General features: G+C 44.2%; 1 protein-coding gene across 19 annotated transcripts in view; it reads right to left on the bottom strand.

The window, feature by feature from the left end:
• Positions 1–285: 285 nt before the first annotated feature.
• Positions 286–26,101, bottom strand: part of Zeb1 (zinc finger E-box binding homeobox 1) — a 184,142-nt gene continuing 158,326 nt past the window's right edge. For 16 of the 19 annotated variants that reach the window (XM_030250410.1, XM_030250411.1, XM_030250409.1 and 13 more), the window contains 5 exons: positions 16,587–16,789; positions 14,321–14,426; positions 7,729–9,533; positions 5,190–5,370; positions 843–3,325 (listed from right to left, as the gene is read on the bottom strand). In XM_030250410.1, the coding sequence (XP_030106270.1) occupies positions 2,688–3,325; positions 5,190–5,370; positions 7,729–9,533; positions 14,321–14,426; positions 16,587–16,789 (2,933 nt within the window). In that variant the 3' untranslated portion in view covers positions 843–2,687. Of the gene's footprint in view, positions 3,326–5,189; positions 5,371–7,728; positions 9,534–14,320; positions 14,427–16,586; positions 16,790–26,101 lie in introns of all 19 variants that reach the window. The other 3 variants (NM_011546.3, NM_001360981.1, NM_001360982.1) reach the window with 1 other exon arrangement.

Genomic DNA, 26,101 nt, shown 5'->3' with positions numbered 1-26,101 from the left:
TTTTTTTTTTGGTATAGCTGGTGTTAGGGACAGGAAATTAGGCAGTCTGCTGACAGTGGACACAGGGGAAGTAAGGGCTGTGGTGTGGGAAGATGGGGAGCACACAAGATTGTAAGAATGTGGGGTCCTGGCATAGGATGTGTGTCCTAACTCTGTCAGAACCAGGTCTATCAAGTATTTTCGAGGTAGTCCCTCCCTGAGCTTTCAATGCCTGTACCCCGTACCATAAACTTGAGCACCCGAAAGACACCTAGAAATAAGCTCTCCACACATCACAACAACAGAGCAGCTTCCAAGGCAGTCATTTATTACATCTCCTATGGTAAGTGCCTATAAGACTCAAACAAGACCACCGGCACATTATGGGAATCATTTACCTTATGAACTTTCAGATTAGAGGCAAAACAGTGAGCACAGCTAAGCTCTGCAAATGTGCAGTTTCTGTGTTCATTCAATGAATGTCTGTTGAGAGGCAGTTCATGGGCAGGGGGCACATGAGGCATGACCATGACATGGGGAGGAACATCAGTGACAGTCCTTGAGCTGAATGAGAAGGGTTCAAAGAGTGGCAGAGTACAAGCAAAAAGCATCTTAAGCTTGCACAGCCCTGATGTTCCCTGAGGGGAAGGCTCTTGCTCTGTGGGTTTTGGAAGAAGGGACAACCTGTGCAGAGGGCTTCCTCAGGGAATTTCCCCCACAGGAAAAGGCATTCTTTGTGCTAAGTGTCTCAAATACTTTGTGTCAACAAACTCAGCTCAAGATGAATGAAGCTCTAGGATGTAATGCCCACTTCATAGACAATTTTCCAAAGGAAATTTGATGATCCAAAGAACGACAGCAGGTCAGGTTTGTTGATGCGTTTATTGTGAGCTGGGGAGTCTGGTAAAAAACTAGAAAATGACCATGGTGTAACAAGGAACTTAAAAGGAAGAGTCAGATTGGTAGCTTACATACATGGATACAGGAACAAATTGGCACATGTTAAACATTGTTCCCAACACTGTTTACAGAAGGCAATTCTAATTTGGCTTGCTAAGGGAATGAGTTATGGCTGGGCCAACTCTTAACAGAAGACTGCAGAGCGGCATGCTATGAGTCGCACACAGTGAGTGTCAAAGTGTAAGAGTTTCCTATTAAAAACTGGGGAAAGGGAGAATGACTTGATTGTAGTTGTAAAACTAATACCTTCCCATTTAAAGGCTGGTCTACAGTCGGAGGCAAGTATAAATGTTAACAGAACACTGTTAAATCAAATCTCAACGCACGGGAACCAACTGCATCTCTACTGTAAATCTTAGCAACTTTCCAAAATTTCATACTAAAATATATTATTGTATTAATACAAACTACAGTATTATACACTACACTGTGTAATAAATAAAGAAATATAAAAATAAGACACATAAATATAAAAGTTTTCTAAAACTAAAAGTACGTGTCAGTAAGAAGGGTATTAATACTGCCAGGCTTAAAGACATACAGTACAAAAATGTTGCACAGATCTATAAACTAAAAGAAATAAAATAATACTGGTAGGTAAAAATCAGCTGCTGTTGTTCATCACCTGGGTCCGTAATAACTAACATTTGGAAAACGGCTGTGAACCAAAAACCAATAGCGTATCCATGCCTGACACGCAAGTACATGGATTAAGTAGTTTGGAGAATTTCCCTTTTATTTCTGTAGAGACTTCTGAGAGTCAATCAACATGAAATGACTACTGAGGAACAAAAGTGTGAGATGCCCCAGTGCTTCAGCTTCTCTCACAGTCAGTGGTTTTGAGTTTTGTTTGGGAATTTTGACACAACAAACGAATCAACAACTGCTAGTTAATATAGGCCACACTGCGGGAAGGCTGTCAGAGCCTTGCAATACTGAGAATGGCACTTAGAGCACAGGTCTTGCTTAAGGCCAAAGGGACACAGCGCTTGCTTCCTATAGATCCTTCATGGTTGCTAACGTACGCAAACAATCACGAACACTGATTCTGCCGCCTCTGCCGGCCTTGCCACATCAACACTGGTCGTCCCTGGAGTCAGGACTCAACGACAACCTTTGAACTCCATTTAAAAATCACACGAGTAAGAAACTCCAGCTCTTCTCTGGCTGCTTCCTTAAGGCTAGCAATACATGTTAGATGGCAACACGGCATCTAACGTCAGAGGTCCTATCTCCTGACTGACTGGGTAGCAGCAGGTAGCCAGCACGGTTTGAACTGCTTTCTACTGCTCTGTGAAGGGAATTCTGTAGTGCAGAAGTTCTCACATTTTAAAAAACATAATAAAATACTGAAGCGGATTTAGCATATGTTTACCAATAAAAAAATTATAAAATTTCTCCCATTGTAGAGCTTAAGAATGAGCCAACGTAAGAGTGATAATACTGCTAGCCATGCCGGACGCCCATCCAGCCTCCTGTAACCTGCTGAGAAACCTTTGTTTTCTGAGTCATTAATGTTTTCTAAGCTGCTTCATGTTATAAATTTGTTCCTAACTTTGAAAACTGCATGAAAAATTACTAGGTTTGAGGTTCAGGCACACCCGGAATTTTTTTTTTTTCAGTTCTGACATTACACAGTAGTGAGCAGGAACCATAGCACAGGAGCCATGGAGCCATGTTTCCATGAAAAGCGTGGGTAATATAGAGCAAATTTCATTACCAAGTAGAATTTCCTTTTAGAAGAACTCCTAAGCTTCATTTGTCTTCTCTTCAGACAGCTGCTCACTCTCGCTTTCGCTCTCCATCTCGCTCTCGCTGGCCTTCTGCTCTAAGCTGCCTGCCTGCTGTGCAGCTCCAACCTCCACTGTACCATCAGTCTTGGCTGCTGCCTCATGCTCGGCTTCATCCGCTTCCACTTCCTCCTCTTCCTCCTCTTCTTCCTCCTCTTCCTCCTCCTCCTCCTCCTCCTCCTCCCCCTGTGGGTTCTCACATTCCTTTCCTTCCTGTAATTCTTCCATCTCTTTATCTTCCTCCTCCTCCTCCTTTTCACTGTCTTCATCTTCTTCCCTTGTCAGACTTTCTCTCTCGTCCGAGTCAGCCTGTGAGGGAGACGCCCGGGCACCAACATGCTCAGTCGCCAGGACTTCCGGCAGGACTTCGGGCCCAGCGTCTTCCTGCTCCATAGCATCTCTGTCTTCAGCTCCTCTCTTGCAGTAGGAGTAGCGGTGATTCATGTGTTGAGAGTAGGAGCCGGAGTGTGAGAAGCGCTTGCCACACTTGTCACATTGATAGGGCTTTTCCCCAGAGTGCAGCCGCATGTGCTCAATCAAATGATGCTTGTGTTTAAATGCCTTTCTACAGATTCCACACTCGTGAGGCCTCTTACCTGCAAGGTAAGAACGCAGCTATGAAACAGAACACTGGCAGAAATAAACAGAGTGCTTGGGAGAATGAAGGGACATTCAGATTGTGCAAGGGGAGGGTCACAGTTCCATGGTCAAGAAACTGGCAGGTTCCCAATTGTACGATAATACTATGGTTCATTTTTTTCTATGTGAAAATTCAAGGTTATACACTGCTTTGCAGATGAGGCCAGTGCTAATTATAAAAGGTGGAAATGCCAAAAATTCATACATCAGGACCACATGGCAGAACATTTATAAGTGAGGCTCCCATGAGCCAGGGTGACAATCTCAGGAAGAGGGGCTTCCACGGCATTTTGATGTCTCACAGCTCTTTCTACTTATGGGCAAATTTTCACAAATGTAGAGCTGATGTGGAAATTCTTTATAACATCTAAAATAGCTTTTGCCCCACAAGGCTGCAATCTTGCCCCTCATGAGTGGGTGTGGCCTGAGCAACAGTGGATACACAGAGGACAGCTGGCATAATCAGGACTGGCTATTACCAACTACAGTGCTATGAGCCAGTCAACACTTAAAAATCCAGAAATTACTTTTGAAAATTTTTTTACAGCTAGGATGTCATTTTAATTTTGATATTACCAGTATTTAACTCTTTTTAAAGAATTAGGAGATTTCCTAATTATCTCAGTGAATATAAGTAGAGGGCTGTGGTCCCAAGCTTTTATTAGAGAGGTACAGCTTTCAACCTCAGCAGCCACCCAAGTGTCCCGCTTCTCTGCGTGTCTTCTCACCAGGGGAATGAGTTACCATTGTTGGTGAGAGGCTGAGGGTCTGTGTGTTGCTACTTCAACTGTAGGTAAGTGGCTGGTAAGGGCCAGGGAAAAGATCCTGGGGATTAGTTACGATGAAACCAGTCTTTCATCTAGCCATCTTGTTGGAGAGAAACTGGTTGGCTATGCAGCTCTTATCAGCTAGGAGCCTGTTGCTAAACTATGGGAATTCTGGAGTTGTTTGAAAGCTGTTCAGGCTTGAGGTCAGTCATGGACAGGGGTTGGTACATACTTCTTATCTGGACTTCCCAGGCCATAAAGACACACAAATTAGAATAGACCAGCATGGCTATGGAGAGAGGGAATTGGGAGGGGCACATCAGCAAACATCTTTCGTAAAAGCCCTCACTAGTAAAGTGTCTTGGGACCAGCTGGCCTTTATCCCCACTGTAATCAGCAACAGGCAAGTGAGGGATGACTGGGCAGAATAAAACATCATTTAGGATGCCAAAGTTTGACTTTTATCTTTAAAAAAATCCTTTTCAATCACAAAAAATGTAAAAGTCTAGTCTCGGCTCATAAGCATCAGAGAGCTAAGTGAAGCCTTGTTTGGTTTGCAAGACATTGTTTGTTGGTCCTAGATCAGCCTAAGGCCTGTGTATTTTGGGGAGAATTATAGAATCTTTGGGCTGAAGTGATCTTAAAATCAAGTTCAGTTTCTTATGCAGAAGTTCTTTCTAACAAAGCAAAGGTCTTTCCTTTTAAAACCTTTGGGTGACCAGGAGGCAAGCCTTGCACCAGGAGAGCTGGTGCTCACTGGCTGCTTTCTGGAGCTGAGTCCTCTTCCTGACACTTCAGCACCTTGTGTGCAGCAGAAGCTGAGATGCAAGGAATGAAGGTATGCAGAGCAAGTGCTCTGTCAGCATAGACACCAAGGCATTAAAGGCGAAACGGGAGTCTAGGCAGCAGACAGCCAAGCCACTGCTCCGCAGTAGGAATATGTGAAAAGTGGAGACCACGGAGCAGAGCTGAGAACGTCACACACTATGGGCATGTTTCATGTGCACTGGGCCACAGGCACCTTTAGAACCTCGTGCCCAGGTCCCCCACACACCTGTGTGCTCATATTTGTGTCTCAACAGTGAGCTGCTCTTCTGAAATATCTTGTCACACAGGTCACATGCATACATTCCATTCTCTGTCTTCCGAGTTTTCTTTTTGGGTGGCGTGGAGTCAGAGTCATTCTGGTCCTCCACAGTGGAGACTCCTTCTGAGCTAGTGTCTTGTCTTTCATCCTAAGTGGAAAAAGAAGATTAAATGTCAAAGAAAAAGATTCCCAAGAGATAAGGTCACTGAGATGGCTCAGCAGACAAAGCTATTTGCCACAAAGAAAGATGAGCAGAGTTGAATCCCTGGGATCTACACGGTGAAAGGAGAGAACTGACTCCCACAAGTTGTCCTCGGACCTCCACGTGTGAGAGCTGGCACACAAAGCACCCACTGCCAATAAGTCAATAAATGTAGGAAAGTCAAGAGATGCACAAGAGAGAAATTTCATGTTAGATGTGAAGCCCTCCACCTGAGCCCAGCGAGCACACACTACAGTGGCTACGGACAGCTCCCGGGGCACTAGTACTTACTACAAACAGGCCCAGAGAGACACAAGTGAGGCTGGGAACAACACAGAAAAGGGTATAGTGAAAACATTCTTCAACTGTACCAAAAAGAGAGGCCACCAGAAGAAGACATCAGATGGACAGCAGCCATATTTACTTTATTCTGGCAAATTATGATTTTAGAGTGGCTTTGCAGAAAGGTTTAATCAATGAGCTTGATAATTCACCACTCATTTCCAATTCATCATTTACTATGCTTTTCTTTTTTTCTTTTTTTTTTAAGATTTATTTATTTATTATATGTAAGTACACTGTAGCTGTCTTCAGACACTCCAGAAAAGGGAGTCAGATCTCGTTATGGATGGTTGTGAGTCACCATGTGGTTGCTGGGATTTGAACTCCGGACCTTCGGAAGAGCAGTTGGGTGCTCTTACCCACTGAGCCATCTCACCAGCCCTTACTGTGCTTTTCATAAAAATTCTGCGTTTCACTAAGAATTGAGACATAGTTTAGACAATGTCTTTAAAGTGTGTCCTTCATCCTGGAGGCCTTTGTACCAGCTCCCTTGGTCTGGCGAAGAGGGATTTGCTTTGGTCCATACTTTCCCTGGAATGAGGAGGAAAAGTGTGAGAGGGGCTGAGATTTTTAAATAGGAGTAGCTGTCTGTAAAAGAGAACCCTTACAATTTTCATAAAATACACAAGACATGACATAGAACCTCAAGATGGTCTCAGAGAAGTCACTTTCAGAAAAGGCGCTTTTCTCAATGGAATAGTCCTGCAGAGAGCCTCTTGAAGACTTAGGTCACCTATGACCTTTGGGTCTTTCCTAGAGTCTCATAGACTCTGTTCTTTTGAAAGCTCGATATGACAAGCAAAGCCAGTCATTTATCACTAGCTGCCAGTGTAGAAGTGACTCTACTTTATAGCTCTTGATATAGTCCAAGTCACTTGAAATGGTAAAAGCTCTGTTTTCTTTAAATTCAAAGGTATCAAGAAGGGCTGGGAAGATGGCAGATAGTGGGGCCAGCCAGTCTAGACAAAATGGTAGGCTCCAGGTTCAGGGAGAGACCCTGTCCCCAAAATATTAGAGTGATTAGGAAGACAGTCACTGTCAATCTCTGGCCTCTACATGCACACTCATGGGTGAACACACCTGTCCATACACAAGTATACATCACACACACACACACACACACACACACACACACACACACACACACCCCAGAAATCTAGTGCCATTAGTCATGGGCATGGTTTCTTTATGAGTTACTACAATTCTGGAGATGCCAATGAGTGAGTGGCAGTCACAGGAGGCCACAGGGCAAACCTGAGCAGGACACAGAGCAACTGTAGCTGTGCCTGCAGTAAGATCAAACAGCCATCTCTGGCATTTGATCCAATTAAAGGGACTGATGAAAAAGTGGCGATATCAAGCCTAGTGTCATGGGAAGATTCTGGATAGACAGTGAGAAACAAATAGCAATACAGCAGAGTTCTACCCAGAACCAAACAAAGCCAGGCCTCATGAGGTGTGGCACTCCTTGGCCACAGGCACACCTCATGAGTACCTACAACCAAACACTGTATCTGAGTTCCAGAATACTCTGTTTAACCAAAGGTTAACCTAACTCCTAACAAAGGAGTTGGCACACGAAGTACCAGCAAACCCTTTCTTGGCTTTATGGTGAATGGGAACATGGTTGTTTAATAGTGATCATAAGCAAAGAAGAAACTCACCAATCTGAAAATTTAACTAGAAAACCACCACTCTAACTAATGAGTAACACATTTTGTCTTATGCTTCTAAGCTCAGTCAGGTCTCCAGCTGAGTTCATGCACTGGTTTTCAGAGAATACACTCTCAACTGTGGTTGATGCCCTAAGGCAGCTGAGTAGCAAGGGAAGGAAGGTATCCTGCCATGCAAGGAAAGCAAACCCATAAGTTCCATTTAAACATGGCAGCTGTAACAATCTGGTTGATTCTACAGAGACAGAGATTTCTTCACTAAAAAAACTTAGGTTAATGCTTTACTAACCTGGTTTCCGTTTGGCTGGATCACCTTCACTGGCGGCTCCTGCACGGCAGGGCTCACAGTAGCTGAATATGTATATGCCACTTGGGGAATCAGAATAGTCTGCTTGTTGGCGGCCAGTGCTCTTAAACATGGAACACTGTTCTGGTCAGCAATGGCCACGATTGTGGGTAACTGGGCAGTGACTGTAGGAATAGCAATGTTTATGGGGTTGGCACTTGGTGGGACTACATTTACAACTGGTTCTGAGTCTGTAACACAGCTGTCCTTTTGTGGTTCCTTTTTTGCACAAGACAAGTTCAAGGGTTCTTCCTGGACAGAATAAACACTGTTCTGGTAAACGCTACTGACTGTCGACCTTTCCAGTAACTCTCCCTGTTGCTTTGGTAGTGAGAGATCAAGAGGTTCTACTTGGGGCTCCTCCTGGGCACCCTCTGCCACACAAGAGTAACCCTGCGGGTTCCTGGCTGAGCAAAGGTTTAGAGGGGATGGGGATGATGTGCAGCTTCTGGAACCGTTCATGGCTGATCCTACAGGTAAAACCGGAGAGCTCCTTATCTTGACAGGACTCTGTCCGCGTGTGCTGTCTTCCTGGGGCTCATTTCCATCCGCAGGTTGAGGCTGCTCATCGGTTTTTGTAGGTATGTTTACTGACCCGGTTCCAGGAGAAGGGGGGTCAGGAGACTGTCCTGGAATCTGTCCAGCTTGCATCTTTTCAAACCACTTTTTAACTCCATCCAGCGGTAGGTTCACAGAATCGGCGATCTTTGAGAGCTCTTCTGTGCTTGGCTGCGCGTTCAGAGCATAGTAGGCTTTCAAGAGTGACAGAAGGTTCTTTAAAGGTGGCTGACTGGGAGACAAATCTCCGTTTCCAGCTGATGAAGCAGAGGACTCTGGCTTCTCGGTGGCTGGGGCAGGGGGTGGAGGCTGAGCAGGGCACTCTGGGTCATAGTGCTTTAGTTCTGGAAGTGCATTGAGGTCCCCTGGGCAGTCCTCACACAGAAGGCAAGTGCTATCATCCCTGGCCCCCTCAAAGCTTTTGTCCGTTTCTGATTTGACAGTAAGGTCTTCTGGTAACTTCTCACTTTTGCAGCTGTTTGTAGGGGCTGGGATTTCTTTCTTTAAATTCTGGGGAACAACCTGAAGTTGACTGGGCTGCTCAAGACTGTAGTTGATGATGATTTTGGTTGTTCCATCCTGATCAACTAAAGGAAGACTGATGGCAGAAATGACAGAATGGCCACCCTGCTGGATGGGCGAAGCACTCACTGCTTCTTGCTCTTTGGATGCAAGACTGGCTTGATTAGTCTCCAAGACTTGTCGTATTACGTTACCATCTACAGCCACTTTAAGTACATTCTGAATGTCACTTAAGTTGATACTTATGGGAGATACCAAACCAACTGTTGGCAGAACAACGGCTTGCACCACACCCTGAGGAGAACTGGTTGCCTGCAATTGGCCACCACTGCTAAAAACCCCATTTTGTAAAGGGGTTGAACAGTTGATTCCTGAAGCAACCACTATGGGTTTGAACTCATAATCCACAGGTTCAGTTTTGATTTGGTTTACAGAAAGCGGTTCTTGAAGGGGTTTATTCTCTATCTTCTGTCGTATCTGTGGGCGTGTGGGACTGCCTGGTGATGTCGAAAGAGATGGCGAGGAACACTGAGATGTCTTGAGTCCTGATCTAGGCCTGCCATTCACAGGCATCAAGCTAATACACTTCTTACTGCTTATATGTGAGCTATAGGAGCCAGAATGGGAAAACCGTTTCTTGCAGTTCGGGCATTCGTATGGCTTCTCTCCTAAACAACAACAAAACAGCATCACTGAATCAGTACATTTTCACACGGCCTACAAGAGAAATAGCAATTAAAAAAAAAGCATGACTCCTCTGTATGCCCATGACATTGTTTTATTTACAGTTATCATTTCAAGTACAAAGCTACAAAAATATTGAGAGCATGCAGGGACCCTTCTTAGCACACACACACACAGCATCCACTGTGCACTGGTACTCCAATAATGCTCAAATGTTAAAAGAACTAGTCTATTCTCGAGTAACTTTCCCTTATCCCACTTTGTCAGTCTGGGTAATGTTGAATTTCCACTCAAGCATCTATAGAAATTAATGTTAGAGGCAAGAAAAACAAATGTAATCTCCTTTTAGACTTAACAAGCAGGTGTGCCTTTGATTGATAAATATTTTCATGTCTGTACGGCTCCCTTTTGGGGAGGAAGCCTTGTGTTAGAGGTGTCTGTAACCCCAGCTTTCCTCAGTGACCAGGCACTTGAAGGGACTTAGCTTCTCATATTAGTGGGCATGGTAAAACCTTGTGTTTGTATTCAGATTGCATTCGGTTCCTTCTAACATTGGTGTGAACTGGCAGGAAGAACAAACAGTGTGAAGCCAGAGGCACCCCTGCAAAAAAGGCCTCCCTTGAAATGCAATCTAGACTAACCAGGACACCAGGTGTTTGTTTTCCTTGGCCATCAGATAGACTTTGGGATAAACTTTTGAAATATTTTTAAAATTTAAAGGAAATATTGTTGCACAAGTTTAATTTTAAAATTTTGATTCTAACCCAGTTATGGTTACAGGTTATCAGCTCCAGTAAGGTAGGATTCTCTGAGTCTGACGAGCCACTATCTCTGACATCTACTCAGTGTGGGTCACACCTTTGAAGACTGGTGGCTCCTTAGGACATGTGATTGTGCTGATCTCTCCAGTGAGTATTACAGCAGGATGTGTTCCTTTCTTTCAAGAGCTAAACAAAAGCACCACCAAAGGAGACTGCTGCTGCCTGCTGCCTGCTGCCTGCTGCCTGCTGCCTGCTGCCTGCTGCCGCAGGGTCAAGTCCCTGAGGCTGAAGAAAGGTGAGCCCTGTCTTTCTCAGCAGTGTGGCTATTTGAAGGACCAGATATTAGAGTTTCAAGGGATCTAAGAAGCCTCTCCGTAGAGCTCCTTCAGTAGAGCGTATTTGCATATTTGATTATCAGTCAATGCTTAAACTGTTTAGCACAAGGCATGGCGTCTCCCACAGGACTCCTGTGGAAGACAGCCAGGTTCTTTCCCACAGACTGGGGTCAGATTCTGGCTCCATCACGCACCACTTCCTTAATCTTTTCAATCTATGGTGCTCTAGCATGTGAGCACAGACACTTCCTCACTGGGTGTTATGGAAGGTCATCAGATTTACAACAAAACATTCAGCATGCTCCCTACAAACTGCAGCATTTTCTTCAAAAAGCACTTCACCAATAGACAGGCTGAGGACTGAGCCAGAGGTGCTGTCACTCATGCCCATGCCTTCTTCCTTCTCCCCATTCTGATACCACCCCAAGCAAGCCTAACTGTTTTTACAAGCAGACCTCCAGGTTCACTACACACTTCCCTGCAGACTGAGACAACCAGGACCCTTCCCAAGCTTTCTCAGGCAGGGTTTCAGGACCCTGTCCTGTTTATTACCTCTTCATGCTCCCCATGCCATTAGGAATCTGCAGACAGGCTGTCTGGAATAGAGTTCAATGCTCAGCGCCACCACATTCAAGTGTACAGTGGCCACGAGGTAATGGGTGTGTGCCAAGTGCAGCTCTGTTTAACAAGAGGACTGTTCTTCCTCAGCTCAGTTCATCACTGTTAGTGACTGGACAATGGCATTAGCTTGAATGAGTCACAGGAGTATTCTCCTAGCCAGCAGGAAGGCAGCCATGTATTTCACAGTGGGCAAAGCCATGGCTTGGAGTTGGATGTCGTGACAAAGCTCAGGTATGGCATGAACTAGTCAAGTGGCTTTGGAAAAGTGAAAGAGGCATTGGGAGCCTATGTGTCTTCATTGTGTGATACAATCTGCTTTATGGGGTAGAACCTACAGATTAATGTTAGCATACTTTACTTATCATTTCTTACTATTCAGAATCACCCTGATAACTGCACCACTGTGAGAAAGTACATATACAGAATAGATTATTCTAAGTCAAATCTACTGTGTTGGTAAATTCCTGGTTTCTAACTTCAGGGCATGTCCTTCTACTTTGGTTATGGTACTGGTTTATCTTGGAGTTCGGTCAGAAAGTGGCATTACTAAGACAGAGGTAAACTCCAGGTTTTCAAGGGTTGAGTTGGGGGTGGTCAGATCTTACTCAAGAATTTCCAAGCCACAGTGATGAATATGGCTCTGCACCTCGGACAGGCAGGCTTTGTCCCACCTGAGTGGAAACATGGGATTGTCCAGTGCACAGCTCAGCTACTAACACAGCCCATCAGCCTATCAATATGCATGGATCTGCCCAGGGCTCATAGCTAAAGCTTTATGACGATGACAACAGAGTGACAATCTAGGACATTTGGGACTCTAATACTCAACAAAATATAAAAGCTAAAAGGAAAAAAAACTATGAAAAAAATCACTACAGATGTTCTCTGAAGAGCATACAGCTCAATTGTCACTAAGCACCATGAAGAACAAGTGCTTTCCAAGCCTCCTGAAGGAAGAGTATGAGGTTTCTTTCTTTTTTAAGTTTCAAGTCAATCTCATCTGAAATTTTGTAAACCTAAAGAAAATGGACCCAGTGAGATGACTCCGTGGATGATGGTTCTTTCGGCAAAGCCTGATGATGACCTCGATGCCCGAGGCTCATGGAGTGGAAGGACAGCTCCAACCCTGCACTGACCTCCACAGGTTACAGTGGCACACACATGCACATCCATCCATCCATGCAAATGTGTGTCACACACACAGAGAATGGCACAGCAATGGCCTGATGCAACAGTTTCTCAAATGCTTAGTTTCAACTTCTGTGTCATCTCCTGGAGAGAGCAGGGCAGGAGGCTGGTCGTGTGCAGCTAGGCCTTGGCTGCCACTTGGAGAAGCCCTGCCTCAAACTCTTCCCTTGGCATAAAACAGACTTTCAAATAGCTGTGTACTTGGGCTGTATCCAAGTGGCCACCCTGCAGAAACACATTTTCTAAATCACACTAGGGTAAAACATTGGTAGCCTCTACTGAAGAATCTGGTTAGAACACAGAAACCCTACCAAGTTTTCCTGTAGTGTTTGAAACAATTCTCATGATGTAAGAAATCATATTTTGTTCTTTAAAAAAATTTTAAAGTTATTTTTATGTATCCTGGTGTTTTGCTTACATGTCTGCCTATGTGGGTGTTGGATACCCTGGAATGAGTTCCAGACAGTTGTAACCTGCATATGGGTGCTGGGAATTCAACCTGGGTTCCCTGAGAGACCAGCCAGTGCTCCTAACCTCTGAGCCATCTCTCCATCTCTCATAATTTGTTTTTTATGATGCTTTAAGGAGCATCTTCCATGGAACGAGTTATCAGGAAGGGTAGTCCCAGATTTACTCAAGATTTCTGAATTTGCCTTACTTGCTGTGTTAAATGTATTCATGTCTCATATTAGAGAAGTTGAAGAATAAGACAAACAAATTCTTGAGTGGAGAGTTTGTGTCACCTGAACTGGCCTCAACTGGTGTGTGCTGGTAAGTGTCAACACATTGTCTTCTCATCATGTAAACTCACTTCCTGACTGAGATAGCTTTTGATCACGAGGCAGAATTTCTCCATTACATGTCAATGTTCTGTTTCGAGACCAGTATTCAGCTTTGAAATAAGCTATACTTTCCAACTTTGTACCATCAGGAGAGCTGATAAAATTACAGCATAGACCTTATTCAAGTTTTTTTTTTATTTTTGTTTTTTGACTCTAAGTTTGATACTTACAAACCCTCTTTTTAGCTAACATGTCAAATCATCTCTAATACGAAGGTAGATTACTTACTAATCAGTGCTTACTGTTTGGCAGCACAGAGGCCGAGGAACTACACTGTGTGTAGGCTGCAGGGGATGACCTATGCTTTCCAGAAACATACATAAACACATGAAATTAGATAAATGTTTTCTTTAAGGATCCTGGTTTGAGCATTTTCAAGAAACAGCTTTGACGTATTTATCACTGAGAGTTAATTCAATGGTTGATACAGTAAAACTTCCAGAAAGGCCGTTCCAAAAGACCCTGAGCAACCAGCACTCAGACAACCACCAGGTGCTGGGCAACACCAGTGCTTTACCAATCAGGAGGTCAGAGGTCAACAACAGCACACACCAAGTTCTCAATTCCTTGGCTGCTGGCTTTGTCACTAAAATTACTTAAATCACAAAAAGAACAGACTTTACAATGTGATATGGGATTGCTAAGTTGTCATTATAAGTTTTTGTCATTAAATAGGAATAGCAATAGGAAGGTGACAATTCTGGGAACACCTCCCCTTTTTCTGCATTCTCATTTATGCTACAACTCTGTTCTTGTGCTGCCTTAGCTCACTGGGTCCACACCATGAGTTTATTAAGTTCATCTCCTTTCTTTTACTTTTCTCATGTAAAGCTATCTTTACTTATATTCTATTCAGATAGCAAAATGGAATTTGCTTTATTATATACTTTAGAGATTAGACACTAGTATTCTTTAAGTGAAAAGCGTCAGGAACTTCTGACACACGTAGAACCTGCAATGACAGATTTATCATTGGCAGAGACATCCTGGTGGCCCAGGACACAGAAGGAAAACACACACTCACCACTGTGAATCCGTAAGTGCTCTTTCAGGTGGTGTTTGTACTTGAAGGCCTTCCCGCATTCAGTGCACTTGAACTTGCGGTTTCCCCCAGACTGTGTCACATGTCTCTGCAAGAAAGAACTGGCATTTTATGTCTGACATTCCAGGTGAACTGAATGTTGATCTGTTACATACCTGACACTGTAGCAGTCATAAATAGAGGACACTTAGCAAAAGCAGAGACGTACATTTTATGAGGACCTAGGGATGGCTGTGGATTACAGATGAAGAAGGCAAGCCCTCTACAGAACAAGGACCTGACTTCAGTGCCTGGCCCACCCCAGTAGGATGAATAGCTCGTGTAAATTTCCTGTTTCTAAATTGTACTTCTGTTGCATCAGCCGTGTGTGCTTCCGGCTGTTCGGCCTTTGTCTTATTACTTTTTGTGTCCTTCTGACATAGACCAGCAGTGGAAATACAGATCAAGTGCACACCTTTGCACGACATTCAAATGCTCATCCCTTGGCACAGGATGATTTCCAAAGGCCTGAAAGACCAACATTCCATAATGGTTTCCAAGACCTCTCACCCCCCCTTCCTTATAACACCGCCACCCTATCATAGCTCCTTCCAGTTCACATCCACCAGAAAAATCATCACAAAAGTGGCCATCATGGTCATTGTGGATTTTAAGAGTCTGTTTTTATGGTGTTGCCTCAGCTTTGACATCTGTCTGTTCTTTAGCAGGGTCCCAACAACTGAGCCAGGAGGGAGGCAGCAGGTGTAGAGTGGGCCTATTTTCAGAAGTCATGTGGACATTTCTATCCCTCAGCCTTCATTATGCTGTGGATGCACAAACTCTAAAGCAGTCTGTTCCATGGTGCTGTCACTGCAAGCCTATGTCCCCTGGAGCTCCTGTCAGGCCAGCTTCTCCCTTTGTTTCTGCTTGCCTCCCACTCTCAATGGTCCCTAAGACTTCCCCATTGGGTTACTGCTGATGAAAGCCCTGGGCTCTCCCTTTATTCCACATTCCCTGTTACCTCTTATTCTTGCATTTTGTAAGTGATGTCAAAAGTCCTGAGCAAACAGGCCAACTGTTGCTTCTTTTTCTTTTGATGTTTTCTAGGAGTATCCATCAATTAAGCAAAGGCACTAACACCCTTTATGGGATAAGTGGCCTGTATTAGGCACCTACACAAAGTCCTCACACATTCAAGTGTATGTTCCTCACCCTGTGACATAAGGAGTTGGCCACTGCTGGAAGCTGCCTGGCCTATGCCACAGCCTCCTGGGAAATGGTTACTTGATTTGTAAAGGCACTGTCAAATTCCTATTAGCTTGCTTGCTGGTATCGGACCTACCAGGTCATTATAAAAAAGGAGAATTACGAAAGTCCCTTTGATTTTAACATTAATTTTTTTCCATTTTTATTAGGTATTTAGCTCATTTACATTTCCAATGCTATACCAAAAGTCCCCCATACCCACCCCCCCACTCCCCTACCCACCCACTCCCCCTTTTTGGCCCTGGCATTCCCCTGTACTGGGGCATATAAAGTTTGCAAGTCCAATGGGCCTCTCTTTGCAGTGATGGCCGACTAGGCCATCTTTTGATACATATGCAGCTAGAGTCAAGAGCTCCGGGGTACTGCTTAGTTCATATTGTTGTTCCACGTATAGGGTTGCAGATCCCTTTAGTTCCTTGGGTGCTTTCTCTAGTTTTAACATTAAATATACAGTCAACACTTTAGGTGTGATTTACAGTTAGAATAGTCACTTTATACTTCTACAGAAGGAGCACGGTGATACAGAATTAAAATAAGGCATCAAAGTTGAGTCCTCAGCCTAAAAGATCTCAAACTTAAAGCTTTAGAGGCGGCAGCTCCCCTTACTACTGTAGATAAAGCACAGCAGCTTACGCTAAGTGAACTCTTTGCCTTTAGAAAATTAAACACATTAAAGCTTCCCCATAATTTTGTTAGAGCTGAAGGCAGTGGTTTAACAGCCGCTGTTTATCTTCCCACACAGACCATGTTAACAGATATACCCAAGAGCCTCACAGAGCCTCACAGAGCGACTCTGAGGGATACTTGTTATGGTTTATGCAAACAATTACGTTAGGATGGCAAGGCTTACAAGAAAGAGAAAGCTCACAAGCCATCCTCTCCTATCTGTCAGACTGTAGACCAGGAAGCTTCCCTGAGTCACCAGGTGCCCATCCTCCCTGAGGCTCCACCCCCGTGCCCGCCCAGCCTGGGAAGGTGGCAGCCTCCTGCTTCTTTCACTTACTTGCTCTCTTCCTGACTTATGTGATGTCATATGACGTTCAAGCTGGGTTCTGTATGCAAAGGTGTAACTGCACAGGGAGCAGCTGAAGTTGTCCTCGTTCTTCTCATGGCGGTACTTAATGTGTTCTTTCAAAGAGGTAAAGCGCTTGTAGCCTCTATCACAATACGGGCAGGTGAGCAACTGGGAAAATGCATCTGGTGTTCCTGTGGAAGGAAGAGATACTGTTACTGAAAGCATCCAAGGAATATGGTCACTTACCACGGAATCCCTGGGCCACATGCAACAGCAGTGCTCCTCTCTTTATACCTGCCTCCAAAGATGAAGGGTGGATGACACCTCCAGGTATGCATGAGAAAATGTGACAACAAATACAGGCTAAGTAGGTTAAACGTTACACAGCAAGCAAATTATTAATTCGGCATCCAGTCATGGCTCTAATTCTCCCATCTCTGACCCATAATTCTTCCCTTCTTTTGTGAAGTTAGGTGGAGAATGCACGTAACTTAGGATTGAGTTACAGAGACAAGAGCACAGCCTGTATTGGCCACACACCTGCACAGCTGTGACAACTCCAGAGCTTGCTTGGCACTCACTCTTCTCACTGCTGCCACAGTAAGTAGTTTCCAAGTGCCCCGTGTCAGGTGTGGCCACATGCCTGAGTTCACACCACAAAGGGGGCGGTGCGCTCAGGGAACAGCATGACTGAGAATCCTAAATAGGAATACTTCGCCACTTTCCACTACTCTGAGAAGTTTCCCACATTTTATTTATTTTTCTTTTTTTTTTTTTTTTTTTTTTTTTTTTTTTTTTTTTTAAATTTATTTTTTTTTTTAATTAGGTATTTAGCTCATTTACATTTCCAATGCTATACCAAAAGTCCCCCTTACCCACCCACCCCCATTCCCCTACCCACCCACTCCCCCCCTTTGGCCCTGGCGTTCCCCTGTACCGGGGCACACAAAGTCTGCGTGTCCAATGGGCCTCTCTTTCCAGTGATGGCCGACTAGGCCATCTTTTGATACATATGCAGCTAGAGTCAAGAGCTCAGGGGTACTGGTTAGTTCATAATGTTGTTCCACCTATAGGGTTGAAGATCCCTTTAGCTCCTTGGGTACTTTCTCTAGCTCCTCCATTGGGAGCCCTGTGATCCATCCATTAGCTGACTGTGAGCATCCACTTCTGTGTTTGCTAGGCCCCGGCATAGTCTCACAAGAGACAGCTACATCTGGGTCCTTTCAGTAAAATCTTGCTAGTGTATGCAATGGTGTCAGCATTTGGAAGCTGATTATGGGGTGGATCCCTGGATATGGCAGTCTCTACATGGTCCATCCTTTCATCTCAGCTCCATACTTTGTTTCTGTAACTCCTTCCATGGGTGTTTTGTTCCCACTTCTAAGGAGGGGCATAGTGTCCACACTTCAGTCTTCATTTTTCTTGAGTTTCATGTGTTTAGGAAATTGTATCTTATATCGTGGGTATCCTAGGTTTTGGGCTAGTATCCACTTATCAGTGAGTACATATTGTGTGAGTTCCTTTGTGATTGTGTTACCTCACTCAGGATGATGCTCTCCAGGTCCATCCATTTGGCTAGGAATTTCATAAATTCATTCTTTTTAATAGCTGAGTAGTACTCCATTGTGTAGATGTACCACATTTTCTGTATCCATTCCTCTGTTGAGGGGCATCTGGGTTCTTTCCAGTTTCTGGCTATTATAAATAAGGCTGCTATGAACATAGTGGAGCATGTGTCCTTCTTACCAGTTGGGGCTTCTTCTGGATATATGCCCAGGAGAGGTATTGCTGGATCCTCCGGTAGTACTATGTCCAATTTTCTGAGGAACCGCCAGACTGATTTCCAGAGTGGTTGTACAAGCCTGCAATCCCACCAACAATGGAGGAGTGTTCCTCTTTCTCCACATCCTCGCCAGCATCTGCTGTCACCTGAATTTTTGATCTTAGCCATTCTCACTGGTGTGAGGTGGAATCTCAGGGTTGTTTTGATTTGCATTTCCCTGATGATTAAGGATGTTGAACATTTTTTCAGGTGCTTCTCTGCCATTCGGTATTCCTCAGGTGAGAATTCTTTGTTCAGTTCTGAGCCCCATTTTTTAAGGGGGTTATTTGATTTTCTGAGGTCCACCTTCTTGAGTTCTTTATATATGTTGGATATTAGTCCCCTATCTGATTTAGGATAGGTAAAGATCCTTTCCCAGTCTGTTGGTGGTCTTTTTGTCTTATAGACAGTGTCTTTTGCCTTGCAGAAACTTTGGAGTTTCATTAGGTCCCATTTGTCAATTCTCGATCTTACAGCACAAGCCATTGCTGTTCTGTTCAGGAATTTTTCCCCTGTGCCCATATCTTCAAGGCTTTTCCCCACTTTCTCCTCTATAAGTTTCAGTGTCTCTGGTTTTATGTGAAGTTCCTTGATCCACTTAGATTTGACCTTAGTACAAGGAGATAAGTATGGATCGATTCGCATTCTTCTACATGATAACAACCAGTTGTGCCAGCACCAATTGTTGAAAATGCTGTCTTTCTTCCACTGGATGGTTTTGGCTCCCTTGTCGAAGATCAAGTGACCATAGGTGTGTGGGTTCATTTCTGGGTCTTCAATTCTATTCCATTGGTCCACTTGTCTGTCTCTATACCAGTACCATGCAGTTTTTATCACAATTGCTCTGTAGTAAAGCTTTAGGTCAGGCATGGTGATTCCACCAGAGGTTCTTTTATCCTTGAGAAGAGTTTTTGCTATCCTCGGTTTTTTGTTATTCCAGATGAATTTGCAAATTGCTCCTTCTAATTCGTTGAAGAATTGAGTTGGAATTTTAATGGGGATTGCATTGAATCTGTAGATTGCTTTTGGCAAGATAGCCATTTTTACAATGTTGGTCCTGCCAATCCATGAGCATGGGAGATCTTTCCATCTTCTGAGATCTTCTTTAATTTCTTTCTTCAGGGACTTGAAGTTTTTATCATACAGATCTTTCACTTCCTTCGTTAGAGTCACGCCGAGATATTTTATATTATTTGTGGCTATTGAGAAGGGTGTTGTTTCCCTAATTTCTTTCTCAGCCTGTTTATTCTTTGTGTAGAGAAAGGCCATTGACTTGTTTGAGTTAATTTTATATCCAGCTACTTCACCGAAGCTGTTTATCAGGTTTAGGAGTTCTCTGGTGGAATTTTTAGGGTCACTTATATATACTATCATATCATCTGCAAAAAGTGATATTTTGACTTCCTCCTTTCCAATTTGTATCCCCTTGATCTCCTTTTGTTGTCGAATTGCCCTGGCTAATACTTCAAGTACTATGTTGAAAAGGTAGGGAGAAAGTGGGCAGCCTTGTCTAGTCCCTGATTTTAGTGGGATTGCTTCCAGCTTCTCTCCATTTACTTTGATGTTGGCTACTGGTTTGCTGTAGATTGCTTTTATCATGTTTAGGTATTGGCCTTGAATTCCTGATCTTTCCAGAACTTTTATCATGAATGGGTGTTGGATCTTGTCAAATGCTTTTTCTGCATCTAACGAGATGATCATGTGGTTTTTGTCTTTGAGTTTGTTTATATAATGGATTACATTGATGGATTTTCGTATATTAAACCATCCCTGCATCCCTGGAATAAAACCTACTTGGTCAGGATGGATGATTGCTTTAATGTGTTCTTGGATTCGGTTAGCGAGAATTTTATTAAGAATTTTTGCATCGATGTTCATAAGAGAAATTGGTCTGAAGTTCTCTATCTTTGTTGGATCTTTCTGTGGTTTAGGTATCAGAGTAATAGTGGCTTCATAAAATGAGTTGGGTAGAATACCTTCTACTTCTATCTTGTGAAAAAGTTTGTGCAGAACTGGAGTTAGATCTTCTTTGAAGGTCTGATAGAACTCTGCACTAAACCCGTCTGGTCCTGGGCTTTTTTTGGCTGGGAGACTATTAATAACTGCTTCTATTTCTTTAGGGGATATGGGACTGTTTAGAAGGTCAACTTGATCCTGATTCAACTTTGGTACCTGGTATCTGTCCAGAAATTTGTCCATTTCGTCCAGGTTTTCCAGTTTTGTTGAGTATAGCCTTTTGTAGAAGGATCTGATGGTGTTTTGGATTTCTTCAGGATCTGTTGTTATGTCTCCCTTTTCATTTCTGATTTTGTTAATTAGGATTTTGTCCCTGTGCCCTTTAGTGAGTCTAGCTAAGGGTTTATCTATCTTGTTGATTTTCTCAAAGAACCAACTCCTCGTTTGGTTAATTCTTTGAATAGTTCTTCTTGTTTCCACTTGGTTGATTTCACCCCTGAGTTTGATTATTTCCTGCCGTCTACTCCTCTTGGGTGAATTTGCTTCCTTTTTTTCTAGAGCTTTTAGATGTGTTGTCAAGCTGCTAGTATGTGCTCTCTCCCGTTTTTTCTTGAAGGCACTCATAGCTATGAGTTTCCCTCTTAGAAATGCTTTCATTGTGTCCCAAAGGTTTGGGTACGTTGTGGCTTCATTTTCATTAAACTCTAAAAAGTCTTTAATTTCTTTCTTTATTCCTTCCTTGACCAAGGTATCATTGAGAAGAGTGTTGTTCAGTTTCCATGTGAATGTTGGCTTTCTGTTATTTATTTTGTTATTGAAGATCAGCCTTAGTGCATGGTGATCTGATAGGATACATGGGACAATTTCAATATTTTTGAATCTGTTGAGGCCTGATTTGTGACCTATTATGTGGTCAATTTTGGAGAAGGTACCATGAGGTGCTGAGAAGAAGGTATATCCTTTTGTTTTAGGATAAAATGTTCTGTAGATATCTGTCAGATCCATTTGTTTCATCACTTCTGTTAGTTTCAGTGTGTCCCTGTTTAGTTTCTGTTTCCATGATCTGTCCATTGGTGAAAGTGGTGTGTTGAAGTCTCCCACTATTATTGTGTGAGGCGCAATGTGTGCTTTGAGCTTTACTAAAGTTTCTTTAGTGAATGTGGCTGCTCTTGTATTTGGAGCATAGATATTCAGAATTGAGAGTTCCTCTTGGAGGATTTTACCTTTGATGAGAATGAAGTGTCCCTCCTTGTCTTTTTTGATGACTTTGGGTTGGAAGTCAATCTTATCAGATATTAGGATGGCTACTCCTGCTTGTTTCTTCATACCATTTGCTTGGAAAATTGTTTTCCAGCCTTTCATTCTGAGGTAGTGTCTATCTTTTTCTCTGAGATGAGTTTCCTGTAAGCAGCAAAATGTTTGGTCTTGTTTGTGTAGCCAGTTTGTTAGTCTATGTCTTTTTATTGGCGAGTTGAGACCATTGATGTTAAGAGATATTAAGGAAAAGTAATTGTTGCTTCCTGTTATTTTAGTTGTTAAAGGTGGCATTCTGTTCTTGTGGCTGTCTTCTTTTAGGTTTGTTGAGGGATTACCTTCTTGTTTTTTCTAGGGCGTTGTTCCCGTTCTTGTATTGGTTTTTTTCTGTTATTATCCTTTGAAGGGCTGGATTCGTGGAGAGATAATGCGTGAATTTGGTTTTGTCGTGGAATACTTTGGTTTCTCCCTCTATGATAATTGAGAGTTTGGCTGGGTATAGTAGCCTGGGCTGCAGTTTGTGTTCTCTTAGTGTCTGTATAACATCTGTCCAGGCTCTTCTGGCTTTCATAGTCTCTGGTGAAAAATCTGGTGTAATTCTGATAGGCTTGCCTTTATATGTTACTTGACCTTTTTCCCTTACTGCTTTTAGTATTCTATCTTTATTTAGTGCATTTGATGTTCTGATTATTATGTGTCGGGAGGAATTTCTTTTCTGGTCCAGTCTATTTGGAGTTCTGTAGGCTTCTTGTATGTTCATATGCATCTCATTCTTTAGATTTGGGAAGTTTTCTTCAATAATTTTGTTGAAGATGTTTGCTGGACCTTTGAGTTGAAAATCTTCATTCTCATCCACTCCTATTATCCGTACGTTTGGTCTTCTTATTGTGTCCTGGATTTCCTGGATATTTTGAGTTAGGATCTTTTTGCATTTTCCATTTTCTTTGATTGTTGTGCCGATGTTCTCTATGGAATCTTCTGCACCTGAGATTCTCTCTTCCATCTCTTGTATTCTGTTGCTGATGCTCAAATCTATGGTTCCAGATTTCTTTCCTAGGGTTTCTATCTCTAGTGTTGCCTCGCTTTGAGTTTTCTTTATTGTGTCTACTTCCCTTTTTAGGTCTAGTATGGTTTTGTTCATTTCCATCACCTGTTTGTATGTTTTTTCCTCTTTTTCTGTAAGGACTTCTACCTGTTTGATTGTGTTTTCCTGTTTTTCTTTAAGGACTTGTAACTCTTTAGCAGTGTTCTCCTGTATTTCTTTAAGTGATTTATTAAAGTCCTTCTTGATGTCCTCTACCATCATCATGAGATATGCTTTTAAATCTAGGTCTAGGTTCTCAGGTGTGTTGGGGTTCCCTGGACTGGGCGAAGTGGGTGTGCTGGGTTCTGGTGATGGTGAGTGGTCTTGGTTCCTGTTAGTAAGATTCCTCCGTTTACCTTTCGCCATCTGGTAATCTCTGGAGTTAGTAGTTATAGTTGACTCTGTTTAGAGATTGTTCTTCTGGTGATTCTGTTACCGTCTATCAGCAGACCTGGGAGACAGATTCTCTCCTCTGAGTTTCAGTGCTCAGAGCACTCTCTGCTGGCAAGCTCTCTTACAGGGAAGGTGCGCAGATATCTTGTATTTGGACCTCCTCCTGGCCGAAGAAGAAGGCCCAAAACAGGACCTTTCTCAGACAGTGTGTTGCTTTGGCAGTTCCCAGGTGGTACAGACTCTCACCTAAGCAGACTAAATTCCTAAGTTCCTTGGAGTCCCGGGACCAAGATGGCGACCGCTGCTGCTGTGGCTTAGGCCGCCTCCCCAGCCGGGTGGGCACCTGTCCTCCGGTCCGGAAGGTGGCCGGCTGTCCCCGGCCCACACAGGGTGCTGCCTCAGCGCCTCTGTGCTTCTGCCTGTTCCAGAAGCTGTCAGGTTCTCTGGCGCACCCTCTCACCTGTTCAGACTAATTTCCTAAGTTCGGCGGGTCTCGGACCAAGATGGCGACCGCTGCTGCTGTGGCTTAGGCCGCCTCCCCAGCCGGGCGGGCACCTGTCCTCCGGTCCGGACGGTGGCTGGCTGTCCCCGGCCCACAAAGGGTGCTGCCTCAGCGCCTCTGTGCTTCCGCCTGTTCCAGAAGCTGTCAGGTTCTCTGGCGCACCCTCTCACCTGTTCAGACTAATTTCCTAAGTTCGGCGGGTCCCGGACCAAGATGGCGACCGCTGCTGCTGTGGCTTAGGTCGCCTCCCCAGCCGGGCGGGCACCTGTCCTCCGGTCCGGAAGGTGGCCGGCTGTCCCCGGCCCACACAGGGTGCTGCCTCAGCGCCTCTGTGCTTCTGCCTGTTCCAGAAGCTGTCAGGTTCTCTGGCGCACCCTCTCACCTGTTCAGACTAATTTCCTAAGTTCGGCGGGTCCTGGACCAAGATGGCGACCGCTGCTGCTGTGGCTTAGGCCGCCTCCCCAGCCGGGCGGGCACCTGTCCTCCGGTCCGGACGGTGGCTGGCTGTCCCCGGCCCACAAAGGGTGCTGCCTCAGCGCCTCTGTGCTTCCGCCTGTTCCAGAAGCTGTCAGGTTCTCTGGCGCACCCTCTCACCTGTTCAGACTAATTTCCTAAGTTCGGCGGGTCCCGGACCAAGATGGCGACCGCTGCTGCTGTGGCTTAGGTCGCCTCCCCAGCCGGGCGGGCACCTGTCCTCCGGTCCGGAAGGTGGCCGGCTGTCCCCGGCCCACACAGGGTGCTGCCTCAGCCCCTCTGTGCTTCTGCCTGTTCCAGAGGCTGTCAGGTTCTCTGGCGCACCCTCTCACCTGTTCAGACTAATTTCCTAAGTTCGGCGGGTCCCGGACCAAGATGGCGACCGCTGCTGCTGTGGCTTAGGCCGCCTCCCCAGCCGGGCGGGCACCTGTCCTCCGGTCCAGACGGTGGCTGGCTGTCCCCGGCCCACAAAGGGTGCTGCCTCAGTGCCTCTGTGCTTCCGCCTGTTCCAGAAGCTGTCAGGTTCTCTGGCGCACCCTCTCACCTGTTCAGACTAATTTCCTAAGTTCGGCGGGTCCCGGACCAAGATGGCGACCGCTGCTGCTGTGGCTTAGGCCTTTATTTTTCAAATAAATTAGTTCATAAGTGATATTTTACTGTAGCTATACTCTCTACTTTCTTTCAACTCTTAGAAAATAGATGACCTAAAGTACTTTGGTAACACTTCAGATGCTTCATCATAAGCATGCAGTGTTGTCCTGGATTTCAAGTCCACATGGACTAAACATCTCTCTTTAAAGACCAGTCTGCAGAGGAGGGATTGAAAACCCGAACTTTAAATGACTAGTCAAGCATGTTGAAATATTTGAAAATCTGTGAGTGGAATTAAATAGCCAGAGCTCCAGATTTCATTATGGCATCTTTAGCTACTAGCTTGCAAGTACACTTGATATAGAGAGTTTGGTTAGGGATCAGTTTCGGACATATATGTTATATTTTGTACAGGATGGTGGGAAGCCAGCATTTTGAACGTCTCCCTTGTCAGCATGCCCATCATGTCTTAGGGAGTTCATGTGGCTTGAATGCCAAGAAGCAAGGTCTGCTCTGGCTGTGCCCTGACTGGCACGGCCATATCCTGTGGCTCCATTAACCAAACTGCTCTTACTTCAGAGCCAGAGAGCTATGTGTGCTCACTGCTTCCTATGGCTTGTTTTCATGATTTGTCTTGCAACCAGGAAGCATGAGTTGGGAAAAATACAGATTGGTCATGATATCTGGACAGATTTATTTTCATAAATCAGTACACTGGATTCTCTTAAACATGAGGTATGAATTTATTCTTTTAGGTCACTAGCAAAAAACCAATAAAAAGTAAATGTAAATTTGTTTTCAGAATCATAGAATGAGGAGCTGGGGTGAATTAATTAAAACCACAGATGTATGAAAAGCCTTACTAATTAATAAAATTATAATTTAAAAAAGGACTCTGGATGAAAGTAGTATGCCCTGGGGGACAATGCTCCCTCAGAAGGCATGCACATTAAATGAGCCACAGTGCTTGGTGCTGATGCACTGTTGGTTGGGAAGACCTCTGGAGCTCCCCAGAACACAGGCTGCTGCATTACTCTTGGCTGAGCATCAGAACTCGATGGTAAGACCCTAATCCTGAAGACACCATACACTTTTGCTTCAGGACATAGAGAAATTAATCTCAAAGTAACTGGGAAACTTCCTGCTGGCTAGCTTTCATATACTGGAAGGTAGGGAAAGCTGTCAATCAACTTATCACTGTAGAACCTACATGCTAGAGTACTGACCTGCCAGGAAGGATGCGCCAGCTGAGAGATGGTGGCATGGCTGCTCTGGGGATAAGTAAAGCTTTTTGAGGCCTGTTCATGTCTAATTCATGTCTAATTATGTTAATGAGGTTCAAAGCTCATGGTTGTGGAGGTCCTAGGTCGGAACCTGTTACCACTGTCTTGGTAAATGGTTATGCTGTCAAGCTGCCTTCTAAGTAT

This window comes from Mus musculus, chromosome 18 (genome assembly GCF_000001635.26).
Source record: "Mus musculus strain C57BL/6J chromosome 18, GRCm38.p6 C57BL/6J".
Taxonomy (NCBI): domain Eukaryota; kingdom Metazoa; phylum Chordata; class Mammalia; order Rodentia; family Muridae; genus Mus; species Mus musculus.
Note: the sequence above shows the minus strand (reverse complement) of the source record. Positions and strands in the feature narration are given on the sequence as shown.